At 39.9% G+C, this 23,191-nt stretch overlaps 1 protein-coding gene across 1 annotated transcript in view; it reads right to left on the minus strand.

Moving 5' to 3' along the window:
* The window catches only part of LOC122753969 (sodium channel protein type 10 subunit alpha-like), a 52,962-nt gene extending 32,874 nt beyond the window's left edge, over positions 1–20,088 (minus strand). The window contains exons 1-3 of the mRNA XM_044001866.1: positions 19,801–20,088; positions 17,865–17,983; positions 16,242–16,322 (exon numbers count right to left, since the gene is read on the minus strand). Of these exons, the coding sequence (XP_043857801.1) occupies positions 16,242–16,322; positions 17,865–17,983; positions 19,801–20,088 (488 nt within the window). The remainder of the gene's footprint in view (positions 1–16,241; positions 16,323–17,864; positions 17,984–19,800) is intronic.
* Between the last annotated feature and the right edge of the window lie 3,103 nt (positions 20,089–23,191).

A 23,191-nucleotide genomic window follows, 5' to 3' on the forward strand; every position in this document is an offset into this window, starting at 1 on the left:
AAGGAGAACTGACCTGCTATTCTAGAACCAGAGAGTGAAATAGAAATTGAAAGAATCTGCCAATCATTACCTGAAAGGGATACCAAAATGAAAATTCCCAATAACATTATAGCCAAATTCCAGAGCTCCCATGTAAAAAGAAGAAAATAATATAAACATCCAGAGAGACACAATTTATATATTGTCAGCAATAGTTAGGATCACACAAGATTTAGCAGCTACCTTAGCTAAGATTTAGCTATAAAGGAGCAGAGGACTTGAAGCATGATATTCCAGAAAGCAAAAGAGCAGGATTACAATCAAGAATAACACACCCAGCAAAATAGAGTATAATCCTTCAAGGGAAAAATATTATACTATATTCATATTTTTAAATATTTAATGAAATAGAGGACTTATAAGCATTCTTGATGAAAAGACTGGAGATGAATAGAAAATCTGACATTCAAAGGGAAGGCTCAAGAGAAGCATAAAAAGGTAAACATTAAAGAGAAATCATAAGGAATTCAGTAAGGTTAAACTGTATACATTTCTATATGGGAAGATGTTATACATAATTTCTAAGAAATTTATTATTATTAGGGCAGTTGAAGGATTCTACATAGACAGAGGGTGAAGGAATGAATCCATTTCACATATATATATATATATGTGTGAAATGAATTCATATACATACATACATACATACAAGTATATGTTCATGTTTGTGTGAAAGAGGGATGACCCAGGAGAAGGGAGAAGGGAAAGGAAAAATGGGAAGAATTATGTCATATAAAAGAGGCACACATGGAAGAGTTTTTATGTTGTAGGGGAAAGTGGCATGAGGGTGATGGCAACACTTAAACCTCACCATCATTTAAATTGGTTCAAAGAGGGGAAATTGTATACACACACACACACACACACACACACACACACACACACACACACTAAATTGGGTATAGAATTCTATCTGATCCAGTAGGGAAGTAGAAGGAAAAAGGAATAAGAAAAGGGGGAGGTGATAAAAGGAGGGTGGATAAAGAAAGGCAGTAGTCAGTAGCAAAACAGACTTTAGTAGAGGGACAGGATAGAAAGAAAGATAAACAGAATAAAATGGTATGGAAGGAAATGCTGATACCTAAACCAGGAAGAGTCAAAACAGAGAAAGAAAATTATAGACCAGTTATAGACCAATTCCCCTAACGAATGTTGATACAAAAATTCTCAATAACATATTAGCAAAGAGATTATATCAATTCATCATCAGGATAATACACTATGACCAAGTGGGATTTACACCAGGAATGCAGGGCTGGTTCAATATTAGGAAAACTATGAACATAATCAACCACATCAGTAACAAAACTAATGAAATCATATGATTATCCTAATAGATGCGGAGAAAGCTTTTGATAAAATACAACACTCATTCCTCTTTAAAACACTAGTGTGTAATTTAAAATTCTAAATATGGGTTCTAATCTGTCCCCCCCAGTTTTGGGGGGAAACTGACTAAAATCACTGATAAATGAGTTTAGGTTTTTTAAGAGTTTATTGAAAGGTAGTAAAAGAAAGAGAAAGATTGAGAACAGATTTCCTATAACCTGGCAATCCTAACCTTCCTAAGCTCCCACTTCTGAAGTCCTCTGCCACCACGATGATCTCTCAAACCAAAAAAAGCCCAAGCTCTCTCACCAGCGTCTGCTTCCTCCTTCCTGTTCCCCTCCCAGAAATGGGAGGTTCTTCAAGCTGATTGGCTAGTCTCATTAAAATTCATTGGTTCATTGGACCCGAAGGTGGTCTTGATGTAAAGTTCAAAGTTCTTAGCTTCTGAGAACAATCACCTTCCTAAGTACCCTTAAGTACCAGCCAGATGTGCTTATGCTAGAGAGCATAGGAATAAATGGAGCTTTCCTTAAAATGATAAGCAGTATCTATGTAAAACTATCAGCAAGCATTATATGTAAAGGGGATAAGTTAGAAGTGTTCCCAATAGTATCAAGTGTGAAACAAGGATGTCCATTATTATCATTATTATTCCTGATCATAATAGAAATGTTAACTTCAGCAGTAAGAGAAGAAAAAGAAATTGAAGGAATTAAAATAGGCAAGGAGGAAATAAAACTATCACTCTTTGCAGATGATATGATAGTATACTTAAAGAATCCTAAACAATCAACTAAAAAACTAATTGAAACAATTAACAACTTTAGCAAAGTCACAGGATATAAAATAAACCCACATAAATCATCAGCATTTCTATATAGGACCAATAAAGTGTAGCAGTGAGAAATAGAAAGAGAAATTCCATTTAAAATAACTGTAGACAGTATAACATATTTGGGAGTTTACCTGCCAAGACAAACCCAGGAACTCTATGAACACAATTACAAAACACTTTTCACACAAACAAAATCAGATCTAAATAACTGGGAAAATATCAGTTACTCATGGGTATGCTGAGCTAATATGATAAAAATGACAATTCTACCTAAATTAATTTACTTATTCAGTGCCATATGAATCAAATTAACAAAACCTTATTTTATAGAGCTAGAAAAAATACCAAAATTCATTTGGAAGAACAAAATGTCAAGAATACCAAGGGAATTAATGAAACAATGCAAAGGAAAGTGGCATAGCCATACCAGATCTAAAACTATATTATAAAGTAGCAACCATCAAAACTATTTGGTACTTGCTAAGAAATAGAGTGGTTGATCAGTGGAATAAGTTAGGTGCCCAAGACACAATAGTAAATGACTACAGCAAACTACTGTCTGATAAACCCAAAGACTCTAGTTTCTGGGATAAGAGCTCACTATTTGACAAAAACTACTGGGAAAATTGGAAAGTAGTATTATGGAAACTAGGTATAGACCAACATCTCACACCATATACTAAAATAAGGTCAAAATGGGTACATGATTTACACATAAAAGGTGATACCATAAGCAAATTAGGAGAGCATGGAATAGTTTATCTGTTAGATTTATGGGAATAATTTAGGACCCAAAAAGATATAGAGAGCATTACAAAATGTAAAATACATAATTTTGATTATATAAAATTAAAAAGCTTTTGCATGAACAAAAACAATGCAGCCAAAATTGTAAGGAAAGCAGAAAGCTGGGGGGAAAATTTGCAACAAGTATCTCTGATAAAGGCCTCATTTCTCAAATATATAGAGAACTGAGTCAAATTTGTAAAAATACAAGTCCTTACCCAACTGATAAATGGTCAGAGGATATGAACAGGCAATTTTCAGACAAAGAAATCAAAACTATCTATAGTCATATAAAAATGTTCTAAATCTTTATTGATCAGAGAAATGCAAAATAAAACAACTCTGAGGTACCATCTCACACCTATAAGAGTCGCAAATATTACAGAAAAAGAAAATTTTGAATGTTGGAGGGGATGGGGGAAAACTGGGACACTAATCCACTATTGGTGGAGTTGTGAATGTATCCAGCCATTCTGTAGAGCAATTTGGAACTACAAACAAAGGGCTATCAAACTCTACATTCCCTTTCATCCAGCAATACCACTATTAGGTTTATATTTCAAAGATATGCCCCAAAAGAGAAAGAAAAAAACCCTTTTTTGTACAGAAACATTTATTGCAGCTCTTTGGTTGTAGCTAAGAATTGGAAATCAAAGGAATGCCTATCAATTTGGGGAATGGCTGTGACATATGATTGTAATGGGATATTATTGTGCTATAAGAAATAACAAGCAGTATGATTTCAGAAAGGCCTTAAAAGACTTATATGAACTGATATATAGTGAAGTGAGCAGAACCAGGATGATGCTGTGCACAATTACAGCAATATTGTTTGATGAAGAACTGTGAATTACCTAACTATTCTCAGCAATACAATGATCCAAGACAATCCCAAAAAACTAATGATGAAGTATACTATCCACTTCCAGAGAAAGAACTGATATTGATTGAACACAGATTGAATCATGCTGTTTTTCACTTTATTTCTTTCATTTTTTCTTATATTTGAGTTTTCTTACACAAAATTACTCATATGATAATGTCTTACATAATTGTTCATGTATAACCTATATCTGATTGCTTACCACTTCAGGGAGGGGATAAGGGAGGGAGGGAATGAAAGATAGAATTTGGAACTTAAAACTTTAAATGAAAATGTTTATTTTTGAAAAAAGAAAATTGTCTTTATGTGTAATTAGAAAAAAATAAAAGGAAATACTAATTTAAAAAGAAAATGAGGGGCAGCTAGGTGGTACAGTGGATAGAGCACCAGCCCTGGATTCAGGAGGACCTGAGTTCAAATCTGGCCTCAGACACTTAACACTTACTAGCTGTGTGACCCTGGGCAAGTCACTTAACCACAATTCCCTAAAGAAAAGAAAAGAAAAGAAAAAGAAAAAGAAAATGAGAAAAAAAGTTCTCCAGAAAAGGGGTCCTCTCCTTTCAAAGAACTTTAGTCTAAAGCAGAAGGCAAGATACATTTAATTCAATTAAACACGACTTTATTAAGTCTCTTCCATATGGAAAGCATTGTGCTAGTTCCTGAGTACACAAAGATACAAATACAAAGAAAAACAGTCTTTATTAAAAAAAAAAAAAGAATAAAACAAGATGGAAGGAAATTCACAGTTAGTAATGACAACTATGAATGTGAATGGGTTGAACTCACCCATAAAATGGAAATGGATCACAGAATAAATTAGAAACTAGAATCCAACAATATGTTGTTTACAAGAAACACACTTGAAACAGATACACAAAGAATTAAAGTCAAGTGCTGGAGCAGAATCTATTGTGCTTCACTTGAAGTAAGAAAGGCAGGAGAAGTAATCATGTTCTCAACCAAAGCAAAAGAAAAAAACTAATTAAAAGAGATAAGTAGGAAAACTCCATCTTGATAAAAGGCACCACAGACAATGAAGTATTATAAATACCAAATATATATGCACCAAATGGTATAACATCCAAATTCTTCCAAGTAAAGCTAAACAAATTACAGGAGGAAATAGGCAATAAAAGTATACTAGTGGGGAACTACAACTTTCCCCTTTCAGAGCTAAAGCTAACCACAAAATAAGAAGGAAGTTAAGGAGATTATTAGAATCTTAGAAAAATTAGATTTGATAGAACTCTGGAGAAAACTGAATGGGAATAGAAAGGAGTATTCCAATTTCTCAGTGATACATGGCAACTTTACAAAAAAATGACTATGTATTAGAGCATAAAAACTTCATAAGCAAATGTAGAAAAGCAGAAATATTAAACCATCCTTTTCAGACCATAGTGCAATAAAAAGTACATTCAATAAAGGATGGTGGAAGCATAGACTGAAAATTAATTAGAAAATAAATAATATAATCTTAAAGAATGAATGGGTCAAAGAACAAATTATTGAATCAATTAATAACTTCATTAAAGAGGAGTTGTGAATTGTTAACTTCATTAACAATAAGGCAACATATGAGAATTTGTGGGATTCAGTCAAACCAGTACTTAGGGGAAATTTTATATTTCTAAATGTATATATCAATAAAAGAGAGAAAGAGCAGATAAATTAATTGGGCATGCCACTAAAAAAAGAAAACTAGAAAAGAACAAATTGAGAATCCCCAATTAAACACCAAATTGAAAATCCTGAAAACCAAAGGAGAGATTAATAAAATTGAAAGTTAAAAAAATTAAACTAATAAATAAAACTAGGAGTTGGTTTTACAGGGGAAAACAATACAATAACAACCCACCGGTTAATTTTATTTTTTAAAAAAAGAAAGACAAAAGCCAAATTACCAATAGCAAAAATTTAAAGGGTGAAAGCACCACCAATGAAGATGAAATTAAAGCAATTGTTAGGAACTATTTTGTCCAATTATATACCAGATGAATATTTGTAAAAATATAAACTACCCAGATTAACAGAAGAGAAAAGAGAATACTTAAATCAATCTTAGAAAAAGAAATTGGACAAGCCATCAATGAGCTTCCTAAGGAAAAAAAATCCCCAGGACTAAATGGATTTATAAACATTTATAAATTATAAACATTTTGAACAATTACTTTTAACCATCATAAACAAACATTTAAGGAATAATTAATCTAAATACTATATAAACTATTTGAAAAATAGATAAAGTAGGAGTCCTACCAAATTTTTTTTATGACACAGATATGTTTTTGGTGGGGTTTTTGTGGGGGTTTTTTGGTGGGGAAATGAGGGTTAAGTGACTTGCCCAAGGTCACACAGCTAGTAAGTGTCAAGTGTCTGAGGTCAGATTTGAACTCAGGTACTCCTGAATCTAGGGCCTGTGCTTTATCTATTGAGCCACCTAGCTGCCCCACAAATATGGTTTTTGATACCTAAGCTGGGAAGAGCAAAAACAGAGAAAACTATAGATGAATTTCCTTAATGCATATGGGTGCAACCCTGAGAAAAGACCCCAGATACTCAAATCCTAAATGTAAAATAATATTAAGAGCTCAGTAAATATTTGCTAATGATTTATTTAATAAGGATTTAGCAAATATATGTAATGTAATGTAGTCAGGCACTGTGTTAGGCACTAGGGATAAAACAAAAATGAAATAGCCCTTGCCCTCAAGGAGCTTCTGTTTAATGATGAAGAGGAGAAGGAGAGGAAGAAGAAGAGGAAGAGGAAGTGAAAGAGGAAATAGAAGTAGTAGTAGTGGTAGTAGAGAAGAAGGGAGAAGGGAGAAGGGAGAAGGGAGAAGGGAGAAGGGAGAAGGGAGAAGGGAGAAGGGAGAAGGGAGAAGGGAGAAGGGAGAAGGGAGAAGGGAGAAGGGAGAAGGGAGAAGGGAGAAGGGAGAAGGGAGAAAGGAGAAAGGAGAAGGGAGAAGGGAGAAGGAGAAGGAGAAGGAGAAAGAGAAGGAGAAGAAGGAGAAGGAGATTCAATAAAGTAGTAGGGGGAGTAAGCAGCTTATAGATGGGAACATCTGGCTTCTTGTTTTTACACACATATGTAATATATATATACACATACATACATATATAAAATTGTATTTCATTAAATATTTTCCAATTACCTTTTTTTTAAAAATTAACATTTTGAAATAAATTCTGAGTTCAAAATTCTCTCTCTCCTTCCTACCAAGGGCCCCCTGTCGTGAGAAGATATATCTTCCTGTTTTAACTGATGATTCTCAGGTGTCAGAGCATAATAAATAGAGAGCCAACCTTAGAGACCAGAAGATCTGGATTCAGATTTACCTCTGATACCTACCGGCTTTGTGACTCTGGGCAAAGAACTTTTCATTGTTCCTAAGCAATTCTCTACAAGTATAAGTTCAAAAGAATGTGCCAACCTGCATTAATAGAAGGAATTTCCTCATCCAAGAGTTCTCCATACCAATGAAATCATAGGTCTAGTTCCTTCCTTTATTCTTCCTTAATCATTGCTAAACTCAAGTTATTTCTAAACTTCTAGAGAGAATGCATGTGTTAAATTTTTGTGATTGGGGCCAAAGCCCTTATTACTCCACCTCAGTTGTGGCTCTGGTTTCTTCCATAAGGAAACATACAGAGGGGCAGCTAGGTGGCACAGTGGATAGAGCACTGGCCCTGGAGTCAGTAGGACCTGAGTTCAAATCCAGCCTCAGACACTTAACACTTACTAGCTGTGTGACCCTAGGCAAGTCACTTAACCCCAATTGCCTCACTGAAAAAAAAAAGTTATACATTTGTGTAAATGTAAAGATATAGTCAGCTATAGAATATTGTTTAGGAAACATACAAAGTACCTAGGTGAAAACAATTACTAACTGGCAAGTCTACTGAGCAAGCCATGGCGGGGGAGCAGTGGGGAGGGGGAGTGAGAGAGGGATAGAGATATAAAGTGGCTTCTTTGCCAGAAGAGAATCTTAAGAATCTCATTAGGAATATTAAGAGAGAACTCCATCCTTGGGGGCCTCACTAGCTAGGCTGAGCTAGCCACTGTAAGCTACAATTTCATTCCCCCTCAGAGATGCTCAACATGATCTTTGAAGCCCCAGAATTTGATAAGGAGGCTTCTCGTCCTTTCTCCTGAACACCAGCTACATCAGCAGCAGGGTAGCTGCCTTTGGGACAGTGACTGTTTAAATGTCATAAAATTTCTGCTTAGACTATTTATTTTATTTGTTGTTTTTATTGACTATTTGTTTTATTGCAGTTATTACCTGAAAAACCATGACTAAGCTCTTAGAGAGATAACATGGTGTAGTGGTTAACACACTGGACCTGGAATCAGGAGACTCAAGGTCAAATCCCTGCCTCAGATTCTCACTGGCTTTATGGTTTGAATTTTAAAGACTTATTTTTCCTCATCTTTGAAATAAGGACAGGGGCAGCTAGGTGGGTACAGTGGATAGAGCACTGGCCCTGGATTCGGGAGGACCTGAGTTCAAATCCAGCCTCAGACACTTAACACTTACTAGCTGTGTGACCCTTGGCAAGTCACTTAACCCCAATTGCCTTGTAAAAACAAACAAAACAAAAACAAACAAACAAACAAAAAGAAATAAGGCCAGTAATACTTATGTTGTCTACTTCATGTTGAGTGTTGAGAGAAAAACACTTTGCAAACCTCAACCTGCTAGAAATGGGAGTTATTATATTAATTTCCATGCCCAGTTATACAAGTCTAGTAGAATGTAAGCTCTCTAAGAGCAGGCTACACACACACACACACACACACACACACATATGCAATTTTTTCCCTTTGTACTCTCATTACTTAGCATAGTGACTGTCACATAATTAGTGCTTCTTTTGGTTTACTCTGAGTATTTTAAATGTTAATTTTCTTATATTTCTTTTTGTTTTTCTTCTTTTGTTTGTTCGCTTTATTCTTCTTTTATTTCTAACTTAAGAGTTTCCAAAGGGGGTGAAGCTAAGATGGTGGAGAAAAAGCTAGGAAGCTGCCTGAGTTCTCTCTGGTTTCCCTTGAGCAACATTAAATCAAACCTCTAAATGAATTCTGGAGTGACCAAAAAAAGACAGGGTGAAACAAATTTCCCAGCCCAAGAAAACTAAGAAGGACTCCAGGAAAGGTCTGTCTTACTTGGGGAGCACAGCCCAACACAGGTGGTGTCTGGGCAAGTGAGAGAGAAACTCTTAACCATAGCACAGATCAACCATCAAGGCCCCATAGTCCTGGCTCATCATGGTCCTAGGCCAGTGGCACAGCAGGCCAGCCATGAGGCCTCTAGCCCCAGCCCTAGAGGCTGGGCAGCCATCATGCTATACAAAGCACAACATTTTTCTGGGGTCATCATGGCCCTCAGCTCTTCTTCGATTGATAGGTGGAATCCAGCCTTCAGCACCCACCAATTAAAATGGACCCCTGTCCAATGGAAATCTGAACACTTAGTGAGCCTCCTTAGAATGCTGCTCTCAGCAAGTCTGGGGAAGGTCCTTCGCATTTCCTCCATGTGAATCCTCTGAGGCCTGTGAGGGCTCTTCTAAAACTGTCTATAAACACCTGGAGGAATTCATGGATGTACTTCCTTGCCATTTTTGAGTTGGGGGCAGGAACTTTAACCAGAGGGCACTGCTGCCCCACAGTAAAGATATCTTTCACTTCCCTCAGTAAGTAGCCCACAGGAAGTCTGTGTCTGCCATCTGATGGGGGTAGATGGGAGCCTAGAAATGCTTGTTCTCCAAAGCATGTAAGAACTGTCCAGGATGGAGTTGCCCTAGGAAGGGTGAGGATGAATGGAATGCAGGGTTCCCACAATGGGAGGCAGGAGGCCCAGGGCCCTTTCCAGTTTTCCTTCTGTAATTGTTCTGGATCTGGGAAGCCATTCCAACATGGTTCAAGAAGGATGGATTCTCCTCACTCCATCCTGCCCACTCAGGTCCTGGATTGTCTTCATAAAAAACACATAACCTCCCCCTGAAACCTGCAGTGCCTGCTCCCTTTCCTGGGCTTTCTTCTGGATGTGAAAAGGCAAACTATGGACAGGGTGGGGCTCTCTGCCCAGTCACTTGACTGGTGGTCGATGAAACAGAGAGAGCTGCTCAATTCCTATGTGGGTAGGGAAGAGGCTGGAGTGTAGCTTCAGTGCTAGAATGGAATTCTGGACTATAGAGATCCTAAAGGAAACATGGAGGCCATGCTGCTGGGGGAAGGAAAATTCATCACTGGACAGGCTCCATGGGTTCTTGGCTTTCAGTTGGGCTGGAGGTCACTCCCATGCTGCCACATCTTGACATGCCTTAGTTCTTCTCTGAAAGCTGCTTCTGGGACAGTAGTCTGGGGGCTGGAGAATCTACTTCTTGAGGCTCCTTGATATCAAACGGCATGAGGTTCTCATCATCCGGGTCAATAGTTGAAGCTGGAGGATAAATAGAGTAACTTATGGATGGCTTGGGCATCACAAATAATGTTGTCCTCCCACTGGCTATAGATAAGGTCTTTATTCTCAGGGACAAAAAGGGACCCACCAGATCTAGAAAGGTCATGGCCACTTGTTATGAGCCATCTGATCTTCTTTTTTTCCATTTCCTTTCATTTTTTTAAATCAAGTTTTCTTGTAGAAAAATGACAAATATGGCAACGCTTGACATAATCATACATGTATAACCTATATGTAATCATCTGCTGCCTTGGAGAGGGGAGAGAGGAGGGAATAAAGGAGAGACAACAATTGGAACCCAAAACTATAAATAAAATTGTTTATTACCTGAGAGACAGAGAGAGGAGAGACAGAGAGAGAGAAAGAGAGGTTTTCTCACTGGAGAGCACCATGGGATTGTTAAAAGTCCTGAACAATTTCCCAAATGCAATTCAGACTTTTCTTCCTGTCCAATTCAGAGCCCATCTCACTTTCCATCCGTAGGGCTTATCACTAATATGGGCAGCATGTGTTTTTAATTCACTTGGTTTTTCTGCTGAGGATGGTTAGGCTGATGTCTTTCCAACATCCGGGGGTTTAATTGGGGAGGCTTTGTGGCATTGTGGAGTTTCCTGCAAACAGCACAATGTCCTCTGTGGATTGAAGTGTTTGGAGAAACCTGCCTCTTCAGCTTGGACTTTTTATGGGATCACTGATGAATACCTTAGCTGAGCATACATCTCCCTGTTTTATGATCCTCATTATGTTGATCCTCAGCAGATTTTGAACAAAGTTTGATTGCCACCTACCTCTTCAGCCAGTGCCATTTGCCAGATCTTCTCTCTCATTTGCACTCCTTCATAAGATTTTCTTCTAGAGAAGACAATGGAATAGTTTCCTTCAGCAGATGTATTTTGTCTGGGTGGTGAGGAAGTGAATGAGATCCAGCAACTGCTGCTGCTGTTTCTGAGCTCACAGCAAGGGGCCTCCATCTGGCCTTCTTAGAGGGAATCTACCCCACCTGGGCTACCTTCTGGGGATCAGGAGAGGGCCTTTGGATGTCTCTGTTATCCCAGATTATGTCATCTTCCCATCAGGAAGCTTTCATCCTTCAGCAAGGAGTGGCCTGTTTGGATTGTCTCCTCCTCCGCCTCATTCTCCTCCTGCTCTTCTGGTGGTTTTTCTTTTAGTGGGAATCCAAAATCAAACCCTCTGCCCTGTGGAGAGACCCCCAGTAAATCATATCAAAGCCTGGCAGAGCCATAGCGTCATAGGGCCACCTCCTCTGAGGGAGCATCCTGGGAACAGGCAGCCGACTGAGGGCCAGGCTGGGGGCCACTGGAGCTATCATTTTGGTCTCCCCATCTGTCAGGCATTCCTGGGGGCCGGGGGTCTCACTATCTGGAGTTCCTCCAGGTCGGGTTTTGGGAGACACTGTCACTTCTGCTTCTTCTTCTTTATTAGCCTCTTTCTGACCTCCTGCCACCAAATGGTATCTTCTGGGTCTCAAAGAGTTGGAGGAAATAAAGAGCCTTTCCATGCCTAAAGTGTGACCAGAGCTCTGTGACTGTAGATGGGCTGACTCCCTGAGGAGCTCCATGAGCCTGTTTCTCCTCCTTATTTTTGATCTCCTCAGAGCTTCAAGAAGCCACAGACGAGTCCTCCGGGGACTCAAAACAGTTGTTTCTGGATTGTATGGCCCTCTCTCCTTCCTCCATTTGGAATCCTGCAACTCTGTCCATGGGAAGGAGGAAGAGATGGGAAGCCTTTTGGTTCTGGAGTCCTCTACAGGTAGAATGACTGGAATCAGTTCCAAAGCTTATTTCTTACCTCCTTTGCAGGAGGATTCACACCTCCTGGGAGGGAGGGAAGGAGGGAGGGAGAGAGGAAGGGAGGAGTGGAGGAGGGGAGGGCGGTGCTTAATGACAGGGGCTGGTCCTTCATTTTCGGAGGTGAGAACTCCCTTAGAATTCATGCAAGGTGTTCAGTGCTCATCTACTCCAACACTTGTGGTGGAAATCATACAGTAAGGGCCAAGGTAAAATCACACAGCAAATACCTGAGTTCCTTATGGACCATTATTTTTATTTTTCCATGTTAGCCATGTTACAAAAGAAAGCACGAACAAAATAAAACAAAGATAAAGAAAGTTTTAAAAAAAGTATGCTTCACTCTACATTCACAGTTCATCCAGTTCTCTTCTAGAGGTGGATAGCATCTTTTGTCATGGGTCCTTTGGAACACTTAGATTACTTTCTTGATCAGAGGAGCTAAGTCTTTCCCAGCAAGTCATCTTTATAATATTCCTGTTACAGTGTACAGTATGCTCCTGGTTCTGCTCGCTTTACCTTGCACCAGTTCATATATGTCTTTTCATGTTGTTTTTTTTCTGAAATGATACAGCTTGCCATTTCTTATAGCACAATCATCTACCACAGCTTATTTAAGCATTTCCCAACTGATGGACATCCCCTCAACTTCCAATTCTTTGCCACCACAAAAAGAGCTAATATAAATAAGTTTTGTTCAAGTAGGTCTTGCTTTTAAATTTCTGATGAAAACTCAATAAGAGATGAAAGTGGCCCTAGGCATTCCCTCCTCTAGGAAGTGCTCCAGGGTCAGCCTGGGCTTGTCTCCGCCCTTTCCCTCACTCTTCTGGTTTGAAGATGATCAGGTATAGAGATAGAAGAGCCTTAGAGATGATCTTGCCTGGTCCTCTGCTCTTAGAAATGGACAGAGAAGCTGAATGACCTAAGACCATATGTGTGGAAGGTCCAGAACTTAAAGTGAGGTCCTGTGATCCCAAATAAAATGATTTTTCAAGCACACCACCATGGCTCTTCAAAATTTCATCTTGTTTCCTCTCCACCTGCAAAAGCCTTCACCCCTCACTGATAAACGGACAAAGGATATGAACAGGCAGTTTTCAGACAAAGAAATCAAAGCTATTTATAATCATAGAAAAGATGCTCTAGAACAATATTGATCAGAGAAATGCAAATTAAAACAACTCTGAGGTATCACCTCACACCTATCAGAGTGGCAAATCAAACAAAAAGATACAATATTGGATGTTGGAGGGAATGTGGGAAAACTTGGATGTTAATCCACTGTAGGCGGAGTTGTGAAAAGATCCAACCATTCTGGAGAGCAGTTTGGAACTAGGTCCAAAGGGCTATAGAACTGTTCATACCCTTTTATCCAGCAATACCACTGCTGGGTTTATATCCCAAAGACAGCCCCAAAAAGAGAAAAAGACCTATTTATATAAAACTTTTTATAGCAGCTCCTTTTGTGGTGACTAACACCTAGAAATCAATAGAATGCCCATCAAACAGGAAATGGCTAAACAAGCTGTGGTCTATGATGGTTATGGAATATTATTGTGCTACGAGAAATGACAAGATATGGTGCAGCTAGGTTGTACAGTGGAGAAAGCACTGGCCCTGGATTCAAAAGGACCTGAGTTCAAATCCAACTTCAGACACTTGACACTAGCTGTGTGACCTTGGGCAAGTCACTTAACCCTCATTGCCCCACCAAAAATAAAATGACAAGCTGAATGATTTCAGAAAGGCCTGGAAAGACATGTATGAACTGATGTATAGTGAAGTGAGCAGAACCAAGAGAACTTTGTGCACAGAGATAGCAATACTGTTTGATGAAAAACTGTGAATGACAATCCCAAAGCAGTATTGGTGAAACATACTTTTCACCTCCAAAGAAAGAACCGATATTGATGGAACACAGACTGAAGCATGCTATTTTTCACTTTCTTTCTTTTTGTCCTTTTATTCAATTTTTCTTCTACAAAATGACTAATATGGCAATGTTTTACATAAACATATACATATATATATATATATATATAAAACCCATATCTAATTACTTACTGCCTCATGGAGGGGACAGGGGAGGAAGGTAAGGAGGGACAAAAATTGGAACTCAAAACTATAAATAAAAATGTTTATTACTTTAAAAAAAATTTTACGAGAATAAGAATAACATATTTCAAAAAAGAATTATAGGACTATCTAAAAGCTATGATAAAAAAAAAAGAGCCTGGACAGTTTCTTTCAAGAAATTATCAAGGAAAACTGCCTTGATATCCTAAAACTAGAAGGTAAAATACTAATTGAAAGAATCCACAGATCACCTCCTGAAAGAGTTCTCAAAATGAAAATTTCAGATCAAGGAGAAAATACTTTAAACAGCCAGAAAGAAACTATTTAAATATCAAGAAGCCATTGTGAGGATTGCACAGTATTTAACAGCTTCTACGTCAAATAATAAACATTTTTATTTAAAGTTTTGAGCTCCAAATTTTATCCCTCTTTCCCTTCCTCCCCTGCCCTCTCCCTGAGGTAGTAAGTAGCTTCTACATTAAAGGGCCAAAAGGCTTAGAATATGATATTCCAGAAGACATGATATTCCAGAAGACAAAGGAGCTTGGATTAAAACCATGAATCAACTACCTGGCAAAATTGAGCATACTCTTTCAGGGGGGGAAATGGACATTCAATGAAACAGGAGACTTTCAAACTTTCCTGATGAAAAGACCAGAGCTGAACAGAAAATTCAATATTCAAATACAAGACTCAAAGGAAGTATAAAAAGATAAACAATAAAGAAAAATGTTATTCAATAAGGTTAAACTAAGGTTACATAACTACACGGGAAGGTGATACTTATAACTCTTAAGAACTGTATCTCTATTAGGGCAATTAGGAACAGTATACATAGACAGAAGGTATGGTTATAAGTTGGTTTTTATGGGATGATATAAAAAAAATTAAGGGGTAAAAAGGAATTGTGCTGGGAGGAGGGGAAAGGGGGAGACAGAATAGGTTAAATTATATCACATGAAGAGGTACAAAAGACTTATTATGGTAGAGGGAAAGAAGGAAGGGGGTGGGCATTGTTTGACTCTTATTCTCATCAGATTTGGCTCAAAGAAATAATAACATACACACTCAGTTGGGTATAGATCTCTATCTTTACCCTACAAGGAAGTAGATGGGGAAGAGGAAAAGAAAATGGGTAGAAGCTGATAGAAGGGAAGGCAGATTGAAGGAGGCAGTGGTCAGAAGCAAAACACTAGTGAGGAGGGACAGGGTGAAAGGAGAGAAAAAGAAAAGTATAAACAAGGGGAAAATCAGATGGAATGAACTATACAGGTAGGCATATAACTGATCACAAATGAGATAAACTCTCCCATAAACTGGAAGTGTATAGCAGAATGGATTAAAAACAGAATTCTACAATATGTTGTTTACAAGAAATACATTTGAAGCAGAGACACACACAGAGTAAAGATAAAAGGCTGGAGCAGAATATACTATGCTTCAGGTGAAGTAAAAATAAAGAACAGGTTGCAATCGTGATCTCAGACAAAGAAAAAGCAAAATTGGATCTAACTAAGAGAAAAGGAAATACTTTTACAAACATTCTATCAATTCTATAGTCAATTATAATGGTGAAAGGCAGGTTTGCAAAGCACTTTATACAAGTCTTGCCTTTGACTTATACTGGCTCTATTACCATGAGCATGTCCCTAAGACTGTAACTACATAGTGGGTACTGCTTTTCACTGGTAGAGAGTCCCCTCACTGGGAGTTTCCTACACAGATGAACTCACAAGTCTAGACCTTGACCCACCATCCAAAGATAATCATTACTCTCAAGAAAAAAATGGAGTCTAAGAAAGGTTCTTCATGTAACATCACTGTTCACACAGTGAATGAGTGTCAGAGGAAGGCCTTGAACCCAGGTCTTCCAGAATCTCCATTTATATTATTGACAAGAAACCAGCAAAGCTGAAGAATATCAAATAGAGAAGTGGGTGGGGGAAGGTAAAGGATGGGGGAGGGGAGACGAGAGGGAAACAAAAGCTGCTGCCACGGGATGAGGGGAAATGACTTACTCAACAACAGGTGGAGTGTCAGTCTTGGTCATGAACACACAGTTGACGATGATCGTCATCATGATGAAGAAACTGAACAGGGTGAGGAAGGTTAGTTAAGGAGAAAGCATGATCTTAGCAGCCGCCATGAAGCCCACTCCCTGGAGGCTCTTCTTCAAAGGGACTTGTTTCCAATCCAGTGGTCAGCTCTAATGGGCTCCTGTTGGGGGGCAGGGAAAGCTGGGAAGCCTTCCCTTAGACATGCTGCCTGAAATTCCCATCACTAGACACTCGTTTGGCCAGAAAGCCAGCCTTCCTCAGCATGCCCGCACTCCAAGGAGACTGGACTGGATTTCAGAGTGTCCTCATTCTGCAGTCAGGAAAAAGACACTCAAAGAAAAAAACAAGAGGAAGAGTTTCTCAAGGCCGTTTGACTGATGTGGAGAAATAAAGAATAACAATAATCATGACATATGTCTAGATAGCACTTTCACATTTGCAAAGGGATTTATGGTAGGTTCTCACATGAGCCACATCATGTCACATTATTATCCCCATTTTATAGATAGAGGTGCTGAGGTTCAGAAAACTAGAATGACACCAAGCGAATATGCTCTTCAAGTGCTCTGAGAAACCCACAAACCAAGTAACTAGAGAGGAGTTAAGTGTAAGAGGATTTAATGCCCTCGGAACATCAAGTGACCATTTGGTTTTTGTATTTGATCATTCCCCCCACCAAACTAAGGCAGAATTTGTATCAGGACACTGGCCTAAAGCTGTTTTGGAAAGCCAGAGAAGTGGGTGGGGAGGGGGGAGAACTCACCCCATTGTGCCATTTGGGAGCTTCCTTTGTGAATAATTATCCTTGCAAACTAGGTGAGTGCCTACTATTAAACACAGGAACTTAGGGGCAGCTAGGTGGTGCAGCGTATAGAGCACTAGCCCTAGAGTCAGGAGGACCTGAGTTCAAATCCGGCCTCAGACACTTGACACTCAGTAGCTGTGTGACCCTGGGTAAGTCACTTAACCTCAATTGCCTCACCCCAAAAAAACAACTAAACTAAAAAACAAAACACAGGTACTTATTTTTGAAGGCTCAGAGGCAATTAGGGGTCTCAGTGCACTGGGCCCAAAGTCAGAAACACCTGAGTTCAAATCCAGCCTCTGATACTTACTAACTATAGGACCCTAGGCAAGTCAACTAGCCTCTGTCTGCTTCCATTTTCTCATCTTTAAAATTGGTATAATAATAGGCCCCATCTGCCACAGGGGTTTTGAGGATCAAATGGGCTAATAGATGTAAAGCACTTATTGCAGTGCCTGGCACATAGTAGGTGCTTTATAAATACTAGTTATTATTGTTAAAGGGACTGTTGTTTTCATCTGGGGTTTGGTTTTTTAGATTGCACCCCAGATTTCATTAGCATGGAGAATTTCTAATATGGCAACTCCCTTTTCTGCAGATCAGCGGAATCAGCATCTCTCCCCTTTTGAATCTTCCCTTTTAAAAACATTGCAGGATTGTTTTGTGTTTGAGTCAGGCTCAATATTCTGTCTCAAGAGGATGCAGAGACACATGTGGCACCAAGACCCAGACACACTTGACTTCCTTTTGAGGAAAGAAATAGTCAGCAGAAAGGATATGAATGGACTGATATTTTGATGGCTGTTCTCCTGATGGGATGGAAAGGGCTGAGTAGCCCTAAAGCCCGGGTCGCACTGAACCGAAAGATTGTCCGCCCTTTGTTCAGGACTATAAATGTCTGTTAAAACAAAGTACAAAATCAAATCTAAGTAACCAAGCAGACCCATGAAGCTAGAGAACTTATTCACCGATTTACCCATCCCAGTGCTGACAGCCAAAGTGAAGGATAACCAGACCTTCTTCCCCAGGGAAGTCTGGCCCCTTACAGTGGCCAGCTGGGAAGGTGCCACATCCCCACGCTACTCCCAAAGACCCCAGTGGTGGACTATGAGCATTATATATTTAGACCAGAAATCCCTGAAATCAAGGGTTTCAATGAGGTGAAGCGGTTCCCAGACAATGTAGCATCAAAGATAGAAGGCTGGTCTTGGAGTCAGAAAGACCTGCATTAAAGCCTTGCCTCTGACACACAATGGCTGTGAGACCCTAGACAAGTCACTTCTCAGCACCCCTAGGCAACCCTCTAAGACCAGGTGCTGATCTGCATTTGTGGATGCAGTTTCCATTCTGGGATACTACCACTCTGATGAAATAATAGGTCTCAACAATGATAAAGTCATGGGTCAAAATAGAAAATGAAAAGTGAAAAGTCCAGCATAGGTTGAAATTGAGCTTCTCTATTCTCAGGCCCAGCCTCAGAACTATCCTTTGGTTCAGTTATGAAATTAAGAATGTCCAGGCTCAGAGGACAATCAGTGTTCCGGTGTGAGTTGTGTTCCTGAAAGCCATCCATGCTACCTTTTCTTCCTCTCTGGTCCCTCTAATCCTTTACCACTGCCCCTACCCTGGCTGAGTTCTCACCTCATCCAACTGGCAGCAAGAACTTATCACTAGCATCAAAAGATATTCTGTGGGGGCAGCTAGGTGGTGCAGTAGATAAAGCACCGACCCTGGATTCAGGAGTACCTGAGTTCAAATCCGGCCTCAGACACTTGACACTTACTAGTTTGTGACCCTGGGCAAGTCACTTAACCCTCATTGCCCAGCAAAAAACCAAAACAAAAAAGATGTCCTGTATCTGATTCACCAAGGGTACCCTACATAGCCAGTGTCTCAGGAGGTAGGAACCCTCTGTCATTGACTGACTCTGTTCCGCCTAGGTCCATCTTAATGAATGAAAACCGACAGGGTTACAGCACAAAACTTTTGCTCATGCCCCCTTAGAAAGGTGCACGCAGAGACATAGCATGAGTTCCTCCCTCCTATCTCCATCCACAGATCGAACATCCCAGGAAGGTGAAGACCAAAGCCAAAGAGAGAGTGACAGGGTGAGTTATATAACATAGAAGGCCCTGACTGTCTTCATCTCTTTCGTGACTTGGACCTTTGATTGTTGAGGCCAAGCCCTCAGGGTTGCAGGAATGGCCTGGGGAGACCCTGGGCCAAAGCTCTAACCCAACTAATTTGTGTTTAATTCCTGGAGGTTAGTTAGCAAAACGAGCTACAGAATTCTCCATAAGTAATATAAAGAGGAAACAGTGCTCCTGGATTGGCTTTTGTGTGGCTTTTGAAGACTGAGTGATATGTTACTTCTACCACAAAAGCTTTGGGTCACAGGAAAGGGGGTCAAAAGTCTTTATAATGGGGCACAGCTAGGTGGCACAGTGGATAAAGCACCAACCCTGGATTCAGGAGGATCTGAATTTCAAATCTGGCCTCAGACTCTTGACACTTACTAGCTGTGTGACCCTGGGCAAGTCATTTAATCCTCATTGCCCCCCAAAAATATCCTTTAAAAATGTCCTTAAAAGTCTTTACAATGGGGACCCAAGAGCCTGTGGCCAGACCCTTGAATCCCCCAGTCCAAGGGGTAGGCAGGATCAGTCCAAGCACAAAATTACCTCCTAAGTCAGGCTCTAGCACCTGGGTTCTTACCCTGTGATTTCTGTAAAAGGGGTCCAAGTCCTCCAATGGCTCCCCCACCAGTTCTGGGGGAAGCTCGCCATAGAACTTGGGCAGCTGATTACAGGCTTTTAGGTCCAGTTGGGGTCGGGGCTTCTCAGCCTTGGCCTCTGACTCTTTCTCTCCCTCCTCCTCATGTTCCTTCTCCTTCTCCTTGGTCTGATGCTTCTCCTCTGCAATCAGTCTTTCGATGGCAGCCAGAGATTCAGGAGTGAAAGGACGGAAGTTGTTTGTCTCCAGGGAGCCAAAAGGGTTTTCCATCTTTTCATTCTTCTTTAGAGAGAATTTCCAACTCCTAGTAGCAGAAATAACTGGGGGTGGGGGGAGGGGAAGAATAGCAGTGACCAAAATATCTGGGAACTGGAAGACAAGAGAACATTATTTTAGTAAGTGGTGGTAGACCCTTGGGTGTCTCCAGTTCAGTGTGGCCAAGACAGCTCATTCACCCCCAACATCCTCCTTCTCCAAACTTCTCTGTTTCTATCAAGGGCACCCCCATCCTTTCTGGCACACACATCTGAAGCCTTCAAGTTTCAAGAGCATTGACTATCCATTCTCCTCATGACTGACCAATCAGTCAATCAACAAATATTATTAAGTAGTTACTATATGCCAAGTGCACTGTAAGAAACTCACAGTCTACTAAAAATCATTTGCCAAGGGAGGCAGAGGCAAGATGGTGGAGGAAAGGCAGTGACTCCCCTGAGCTCTCCCCCAAACCCCTCCAAAAACCTTTAAATAATGCTATAGACAGTTCCTGGAGCAACAAAACCCACAAAAGGACAGGGTAAAATAACTTTCCAACCAAAGACAACTTAGATGGTCGGCAGGAAAAGTCTGTCACACCGGGGTAAGAGTGGAGTGTAGTCTAGTGCAGGTTCTGCCAGCACAGACCCAGGGGTCTCTTTGCTAACACTGAGGCAGGACTCTGTTGCTTTGTCCATACGTGGATTCAGGTCCTGGATGGCAGTCCCAGGGCAAGGAGGAGCACTAGCACACCAGAGCTTGTGGCCACAGTAGAGTAGGGACTCTCGTCTGTTTCAGGGCAGAAAAGCAGGCTTGTGGTGACTCACAGACTAGAGCAGAGGCTGAGAGTAGTAAACACACCTCTCCTTAGATCAAACCACATTGTGAGAACTGAAAACTTACAGATTCCTAGAAATATCTCTGAAACAGCTGCACAAAACCCTTGAAGCTTGGGACAGTGCACCCTCTAAGCAGAGCCCTACTTTAACAAAGAGTTAAAAGTCAAGAAATAGGCTGAGGAAACAAGCAAGCATTCATAGGATGGAGAGAAATATAGCAATAGTAGTTGTGCAAAAAAATTTTGAAGCATTTATCTGATAAAGGCCTCATTTCTCAAGCATATAGAGAACTGAGTCAAATTTCTTAATTCCCCATTTGATAAATGACCAAATGATATGAATAGTTTTCAGATGAAATAATAAAGCTATCTATAGCCAAGGGGGGAAAAATGTTCTAACTCACTATTTTTTTGACTCTGGGTAAGTTTATAGATAGATAGATAGACAGACAGACAGACAGATAGATAGATAAAAATTTATTTTCCCAAATTACATGTAAAATACAAATTTTGACATCAATTTAAAAAAAAAATGTGATCCAAATTCTCTTCCTCCCTCCCTTCCTCCCTTCTTATCCCCCCCAAGAACTCAAGCAATTCAATATAAGCTAAACATGAGAAGTCATGCAAAACATTTACACATTAGCCAGGTTGTGAAAGAAAACAAACAATATTTCAGATAAAGGAACTAACAAAAAATTATGCTTCAATCTATATTCAGATACCACCAGTTCTCTCTCTGTAGATAGATTGCATTTTTCATAAGACCTTTAGAGTTGTCTTGGATCATTGCATTGCTGAAAATAACTAAGTCATTCACAGCAGATCATCTCACAATATTGCTGTTATTTTGTATACAATTACATTTCACTTTGCATCAGCTCATGCAGGTCCTTCTAGGTCTTTCTGATAGCATCCTGCTCATCATTTTTTATAGTAAACTACAATTATATAGTACTTTAAGGAGAGATTTCATTACAATAAACCCATGAGGCTGATTATTGCAACAACAGTAATAGATAACTTTTATATAGTACCTTATAGCTGACAAAGAATTTTCTTCACAATAGCCCAGAAAAGTACCTTCTGTTTTGTCTTTTCATCCATCAGTCCTCATCATCATCCTCAATCCTCATGATCAATTAATACTCGTCCTCATCATTCAATCCTCCTACTCCTCCTCAATTAGTCCTCATCATCAGTCATCATCAATAAATTCTCATCTTCCTCTGATCATCATCATCATCTTACATTAATCTTGCCTCCACTTCAAAATTTTTTTGACAGCTACTATTAACTGTTTTCCTCCATCCTATTCCCTACCCATGATATTTACTCTATTTTCTTTCTTTTTTGCAGGGCAATGAGGGTTAAATGACTTGCCCAGGGTCACACAGCTAGTGTCAAGTGTCTGAGGCCAAATTTGAACTCAGGTCGTCCTGAATCCAGGGCCAGGGATTTATCTACTTCGCCACCTAGCTGCCCCTCTATTTTCTATCTTCTTTTACCCTATCCCTCCTTAAAAATGTTTTGCTTCTGACTGCCCCCTCCCCCACTATGCCCTCCCTTCTTTCACCCCTCCCTTCTTATGCCCTTCCCCTCCTACTTTCCTGCAGGGTTAGATATATTACTTCACCCAGTTGAGTATGTATGTTATTCCCTCCTTGAGTCAACTCTGATGAGAGTAAGGTCTTTGAGCCAATTCTGATGGGTGTAAGGCTCATTCACTGCTCCACTCCTTCCTCATCTCTCCCCCAACTCCATAAGCCCTTTCCTGCTTCTTTCATATGTGATTTCACCCCATTCTACCTCTCTCCTTCCCTCTCCCCCAGTGCATCATGAAGCAGCTAGGTGACACAGCAGACAAAGCACCTGCCCTGGACCCAGGAAGACCTGAGGCCAAATCTAGCCTCAGATACAAGACAGTCACCAACTCAGCAACCCCAGGCATGCCACCCAACCCTGACCATCCCACAAAAAAGATAAACAAAAAATAAATGCTTTACAGATATCATCCCTTCCTAATCAATTCCCACCTGTGCCCTCTATCTAAATTTATTCTTACCATCTGCCCTAATACTGAGAAAGTTCTTAAGAGTTAGACTTATCTTCCCAGGTAGGAATGCAAACAGTTTAACCTTTGAACATCCCTCATGATTTCTTTTTCCTGTTTACCATTTTATACTTCTCTAGGGTCTTGTATTTGAAAGTCAAATTTTCTATTCAGTTCAGGTCTTTTCATCACAAATGCCTGAAAGTCCTCTTTTTTATTGAAGTCTC

This window comes from Dromiciops gliroides, chromosome 1, assembly GCF_019393635.1.
Source record: "Dromiciops gliroides isolate mDroGli1 chromosome 1, mDroGli1.pri, whole genome shotgun sequence".
NCBI classification, from domain to species: Eukaryota; Metazoa; Chordata; class Mammalia; order Microbiotheria; family Microbiotheriidae; genus Dromiciops; species Dromiciops gliroides.